The 7130-nt window shown below is 41.6% G+C and overlaps 1 protein-coding gene across 1 annotated transcript in view; it reads right to left on the bottom strand.

The window, feature by feature from the left end:
• Positions 1 to 5900, bottom strand: part of PRTG (protogenin) — a 150295-nt gene extending 144395 nt beyond the window's left edge. The window contains exons 1-2 of the mRNA XM_031955249.1: positions 5214 to 5900; positions 2765 to 3067 (exon numbers count right to left, since the gene is read on the bottom strand). Of these exons, the coding sequence (XP_031811109.1) occupies positions 2765 to 3067; positions 5214 to 5301 (391 nt within the window). The 5' untranslated portion in view covers positions 5302 to 5900. The remainder of the gene's footprint in view (positions 1 to 2764; positions 3068 to 5213) is intronic.
• Positions 5901 to 7130: the final 1230 nt, after the last annotated feature.

The following is a 7130-nucleotide window of genomic DNA, read 5'->3' on the forward strand; positions in this document are numbered from 1 at the left end:
GAAAAAAAGTATAACATTCTAGTATATAAGACTAACACTCTAAAATTGCCATCAGAAATCAAAAGTTGCTAATACCTCTTACATAGCTGTTGTCATTCCAAATCAGAAATCTCCATCACCAGTGAAATTACAACTTTATTTCAATATACATCAGGATTCTACAAGATGAAAGTACTTTGAATTTGTGGTCATAATAGACAAATTTGTTTAATCTCCAAGTGCTTCAAAAACATATAAACTTCCTTCAACATGATAAAAAAGATTGGAGTTCTTTGGGAAAGAAATTGCAGCAAAGTTTCACAACTCATATCTTTCTCTTCTGTCCCCACCACTACCACCAAATTTAAGAAGTCATTGCTTTAGATTCTAAGGATGTTAGAGTTGCAATTTCATTGATAAAGGGAAATGTATAAAGAAGCTCCCTTTTACTAATAAAGGTCTAACCTCTGTGATTAATATTCTTGGAGAGTTGAACACAGGACTGACTGACTCTTAGGTCATATTGCCTCCTAAAAGAACCTAAGAATCAGGAAAGATGGGTGGCTCATTGGACAGAGTTATCAGTCAAGAAAACACAGTTTGCTAAATTCAACGTGACCTCAGATACTTACTAGCTGTGTGACCCTGGATTATTCACTTAATCCTGATTGCCTCAGTTCCTCATTTGTAAAATGAGCTGGAGAGGGAAAAGGTAAACTACTCCATATCTTTGTCAAATGGAATCATGCAAAGTCAGACATGACTGAACAGCAATAAAAGCATTGTGACAAAAGCAAAAGAGCATTTGGGGTCAGGAAAACCTAGATCTGAATCCTACTAATGACATTCACTAGCAATCCACAACTTCTTTGGTCTCAATTTCCTCATTTCATAATTCCATAAAATGAAGATACTGAATAGCAGTCATCCCACAAGGACTGTCATAACGATTAAAGGGATTACTATATGTAAAGCACTTCACAAACCATTTAAGTAATACTTAAATGTGAGCTACTATTACTAATTAAAAAAAAAAAAAAGCTAGCTGACCAAGATTGCCAAATAATTAGAAAAAAATGAAACAGAAATCCTCTTATTTTATTTCTCTTTTTTAAATAGGATATAAAATTAGAACCTGAATTCGAGTTTTGGAGAAATAAAATGCAATCCCTAATCTGTATTTATTTTATGCTTCATTAAACCTAGGAAGAGGCCACAATTTTCACTGACAGGAAGTCCTAAATAAGGAAACCCTCTCTACTAAAGCAATTTGGCATGTGCTCTACCATTCATAATCTTAGACAGGAGTTCTTAACTTAAGGTCTGTGAGCTTGTTTTTTTAAAAACAGTTTTATACCTGTATTCAATAGAATTGGTCCCCTTTATAATAAATAGTTTATTTTATGCATTTAGAAACATTATTATTCTGAGAATAGATTTATAGATTTTACCAGTCAAAGGAGTCTGACATAAAAAAGTTAATAATATAAATCTTAGGGAATTACCTAGACTCCAGGCAATTGTTCTAGGCACTGGAAGTGACTTTTTTCAGGGTCATGAAGGCAGCGTGTGTTGGAGGAGATACCTGAAATTAGAGTTCCCTGGCTTCCATATTAGAAAGCCTCCTCTCTGAATGTATTATATATAATTATGCATGAACTTCTCTAAAGATGTACTATATAACTAAAATAAAAAAAGACCAGGTATAATAAAAGAACTCTATAATAGCTTCAGTTATAGCCATTATCTTATTAAATTCCAACTTCAGAGAACTAGAATTGAATTTTTCTATGAAAAATCCATGTTATAAGAATATACACTGATATTATACAGTATTTAATTTTCTTATGCAGAAAAACTGCCTTTTAAATGATCAAACCACATTACAGACTGAATGTTAATAGCTTTTAAAGGAAATTTGTGTTTTGAATTGTATGCTGCTATAAAGAAATGCTATGTGATTTGCTTACATATTAATTACTATAACTTTGAGAACTGAATATTCAGATTTGGAAAGGCCTCAATGAGTTTCTTAAGGAATCTCAGGTCCAAGTTTTAGGGTATGTCTTTATATAATTAATCACTTTATATAATCTTTATATAGCAGGTGAAACACTAAAACTAAATTTACAAATGATGTATCTGATACAGTTAAGAGTATGGAAATTTAGAATGCAAACAATGACAACTAAAAAAAAATGAGTCAATATGCTTTCTGTCCCACTTGACGTAATATAGAGGTGACTGTCATTTCTTTCCTTCCCAGCAGGAAAATAACAACAATGTTAACTGACTCTGAGTGATCCACACATAGACATCACAGTAAATAATTGAGGCACAGAAAAAATAGGGCAAAATGCAAATATTTTTCACCTTTAAAGATCATCTACAAAGACTGTATAAGAAGTATAAGTTTTACTCGTGAATACAAGAGTTTATCCTCAATTTCTAAATGAAGAGTTTTCAGATCAACTTTTGTCAAACTGACCAAGCTTCTCAACTACTTGAAAATGGTCTGATGGCTGGAAGCACTATGAAGTTCATGGTTCATACAAAACATTTCACAAGCCCATCTTCGTAAGAACCATAAATAAAACCATACCCAATTTAATTTATGTCTTCAACTACTCATTTTAATCTCCAGATACAGAATGAAGTTGACGTTTTCATTTACATTGGTTGGCATTTTCTGTCTTCAAAACCATCATTAAAAAGACAAGTTGTTATTTTCAGGGTTCCTTCACATTGATACATGCAAAGCAAAGTGATGATAAAACAGACTTACTTGCTAATGTCAGATGAGCTTTTTGACTCAAAATAGCCCCATATTTGTTCAGTGCCAAACACTGGTAAAATCCTTCATCAGATGGTTCTTCTTGTTTGCCTTCTACCTCACTGATATATAAAGAGCCATTAGCTAAAGCATGGATCCGTTCATTTTCAGAAACTTTGACTCCGTTTTTTAGCCATGTGATCTTAATAGGAAGTTCTCCATGTGCCTGGCAATCCAAAACCACTGGGTCCTTTCTTGTGACAGTTACATCCTGTGGCTCTTTTATAAAGAACAGTTCACTAAAGCACTGCACTCCTGAAAGGGGGGAAAAAAGGAAATATACTAAGAATTAAAGATATAAAATCAATTATCACATCTATGGGATTACAAAGTATATATACTAAGGTTAAATTTAGTAAATTATGTTTTCACTTTGCCATGGTCAGATAGACATGGACATGGACAGATCCATCAACATTCTGCATAAGATTGAAGTTTGAAATGGTTGATGATTCTACTTTAAGAATTAACAAAAGACAATTCAGTTTTTTTTTCTTATTCTGCCTTTATTCATTGACTTAGATAAAATGTTAACAACTTTAGTTCTCACTGAAACAATTTTATTCTAAGTCTCTTGCCTGCATCAGGAAAACCACTGAGCACAAGCTGTTTGCTATTTTTACAAGCTTGTCAAAAGCGATCCTGAACAGAGTAAGTCGTAAAAGTCTAATTTTACAAGAAATCATTAGCAAAATCCTGACTCTGCGAACAAGCAAGTTTATTTCCTCATCCCTTGAAGTGTTGTGGAATTCTCTCTGCATCTATTCCTTTGGAAAGAAATTTTATCTTTTGGGACAAATCACAAGTTCAGATTTTAATATTAATTCTTTTATATCAACAACTTACACTCTTCTGCAAAGAGGAACTAGTGACAAATTTCTGAATCCAGGCTAGGACAAACAATGGACTTTCAAGTTAAATGATTTTTGTTTCTAGTAAGCCAATAAACTGGGAATAGGATTAGGAAACCTTTACTTCAACTTTTTCAAATGGAAAAGTTTTGGAGTTTTTTAAGCGTAACTAATTGGTTCTTGCAATCTAATGGGTACAGGAGATTGCTTAATCAACCGATAAATATTTTATCACATGTGAAAAGATTTTATCCTAAAAGCATACATCTACGGCCCTTCTCCACGTCACGTTATCTCCCCACCCTCATTAGAATGAAGAATCTGACATCTAACTAAACTGCTATAACCTCCCTTCATTTAATTCTAACTTTTCACGGTTCCTTGGTATTGACTTTGGGAATTTAAATTTAGACTTATGGAATTTTTTAAAAAATGACTCCAATCCCTGTTATGTATAAATCCTCCCGGACCCATGATCTCATTGGCAGGAGCTCCTCATTGTCGATTGCATAGCTTCTCATTAATAACTGTTCCTCAGAAAACTCGCATGCCATTCAAGGTCGCAAGCAAGGGGATCTCTACTTCCCGGAGCGTGCTCCAACTACATCTTTATGAGTCCTGCACCCCACGCTCTGCGGATGACTCAGGAAGGTTGTTATTTTGTCCCTCATCACACCTCCGACATCTTTTCTCAAAGAAAATCAAAGTCAAAATGTTACACTGAAAATTAACAAACGAACTACACTGGCTCTCGCCTCTCCTCTCTCCTCTCCGTCCCCGGAAGCGCACAGTGCAGGAGAAAGCGGAGAAACACCCTCCAACTGCGTTAAAGCCCACCCAACATAGATCGGTCTCTCCCTTTAATATGCCCCGCAGGATATTTATCCTGAAGTCCGAGAAGGCAGCACACCCCCTCCCCCCTCTTTTTCCCATCCCAAACTCTGAGAAAATTGGTAACAAGTAACCCCCTTCCCCCGTGTCTCTCCCTCCTCGTCAGTTGCCTGAGCGTGGGAAGGTGAGAAGAGAGAATAAAGCTTCTAAATTTGCCCCGCTCCGGTTTCGAGATCCCTCTGGTCCACATCACGCGGAGCTTCGTGGGGCGCCCCCTAGGCGACTTCACGGCCACCACGGAAACAATATAAATAAAGCCACGTGCGGCCGTCGCCGCGACTCCGGCTGAGGGAGCCCGGCGGGCCGGCCGAGGAGGCGGGGAGCGAGGCCGGAGCCGGGACAATGGGCGAAGCAGGGAATGGGAGGGGGGACCAGCGGACAGGAGTCCCCGCGGCGTGGCCGCGGGAGCTATCGCGGCGGAAACAGGTCCCGGTCTGCTGGGAGAAGGCAGGGGGCTCCCTCCCCCTACAGGACCTCAGTAACTTTTGCACCCTCGCCCTGGAGGGGCTCCAGACGTCCAGCGCGGGGAGCCGCTAGCCGGGGGTCATCCCCCGGCTGCCTAACACAGAGAAGCCCTTCTTCTTCCGCATTCTCAAGTGTCCTCCTCGAAAGCCCGCATCGTTCCCTCCATCCCTTCTTAGAAAAGATAAGACACCCACCTGAGCAGGAGATGAGGAGGACCAGCACGGCCCGGAGCAGCATCTCCGGGGGCCGTAACCGGGCCAGAGGTCGCGGAGAAGGCGCCATTCAATGGGGCTGCCCCAGCATGTTCCCTTCAGGCTTCACCTGGCCGGCTCGGGGCCCCCCCGCCTGCCCCCGCCTCCCCGTTCCGCCCCGGTTCGGGGGCCCGGGATGGCGTGGGGACTGAGCAGCCCGGGTTCCCTGATGCAGGTCCTCTGCGGCGCGGCACCAAACCGCGCAACGCAGCTCGCCTAGGCTGAGGGTGGACTGCAACTGAGCCGGGGCGCGCACTCTCTGGCCCCGGTGGCCGGGCCCCCAGCGCACAGACCCACGTTCTAAAGGAGGAGCGAAGTCGGAGCCCAGCTAGGGGCGGGGTAAGAAGGCGGCGGCGCCAGGGCGGAGGCGGGATGGACAGGAGTTGCTTCTCTCCCTCCCGGTGTCCACAACCGCTAGCCTCGGACTACTTTGTGCATCTGGCCTCTGGTGACCGGTAGCAGGATGGCCGGCCAGGCGGAAGGAGACGCTGGAAGGAGCGAGCAAAGGCTAGCCAAATGGGGGGAGGGGAGGGTCGCGGCACGGGGCTGGGGGTGGTCTCGGCTGGACAATGCACCTGGAGGTCAGGCGGCCGGGCGAAGTGTCTCTGTCCTGTGGCCCGCCCCCTCTGCTTTTGCCGCTGCTCTGGGGGGCAGGGCCACAAAGACTCTGCTTTCTCTCCCAGGGGGTGGGGACAGAGTGGGTAGAAAAGGAGAAAGGGGCCCCCTCTCTGACCAGCTTGCTCCGGAGGTCGGAAAGGGGGCGGAGGGTCTCGGGGAGGGAGGCATGGTGATGAAAGATGTGGTGAGGCCGGAGACTTCTTCTCTCCCCCCAACCCATCCCTCTGGTCCTTCCCCCTCCTCCTTTCCCACTCCCCACACCCTGGGGCCGGGTGGAGGGAAATCTGAGGAGAAATGGGAGAGGGTGACCGTTCTCTGCTTCAAGCATTGGTCAGCGGTGCTGGATTCATGCTCGGGCTAGAGCCCCCAAAAACAGATGTGGGAGAGCCCCTCGACCTGAACATCTCAATTTCCAGAAAATGGTTTTGCGATGTGTTTTTGTTGTTGTTTTGTTTTTTTAACTAGTCGAGTTCTCTTAAGGTCTTTAAAATACTTTCACATAACGTTCTGATATTGTCCATAACATTTCAGACTTGATTAGAAGCTTTGCAGATACCCTGAAAGCTCTCTCGGGAAGCCACCTTATTGCCACTAAGAACGAAAATTCAGTTCAATTCAAGAGTCGCTTATTAAGTGCACATTATATATGTTGGGTACTTTGTTAAGTGATTTAAGAACATGCAGATAAAAACTAAGTCAATGTTGGCTACTTGCAGTTAACAATAACTATTCATCAATATAATCCTCAACTTTTTTATGGGTAAGGCTATAAGAAATTGAACTGAGAACTGATATCTACTTTTTAAAATTGATCAAATTGCAGTCTTAAACTAAAAAAAAACACACTGCATTCTTATAATAATCTGTGATGAATTATGGGTAATATATAGGCATAAGGCCTGAAGAGTGATTCCATCTTTAAAGAATTCTGGTGAAAGAAATCAAACATTTGTCACAGGGGCTCCAAATAGCAATGCCCCTGGCATACTAAAAAAAAAAAAAATACTCTTTTTGTGGAGGCAAAATTAAACTATCCCGAGAAAATCTTAATGGAGAATTGTCTGTACTATCTTATCAATACCTTAACTACGAAACAAAAGTAGCATAATAGGATCTAATCTGATAAATGCATGAACAAAGTTTGTGATTTATTTTAAATCATATCCATTTCATATACTGCAAGGAGGAGATTACTTTTATTTATAATGGCTGTGCATTGAATAATGAGGGTACACATCCAGG

The sequence above is a fragment of the Sarcophilus harrisii genome, chromosome 2, assembly GCF_902635505.1.
Source record: "Sarcophilus harrisii chromosome 2, mSarHar1.11, whole genome shotgun sequence".
In the NCBI taxonomy this organism is placed as follows: Eukaryota; Metazoa; Chordata; class Mammalia; order Dasyuromorphia; family Dasyuridae; genus Sarcophilus; species Sarcophilus harrisii.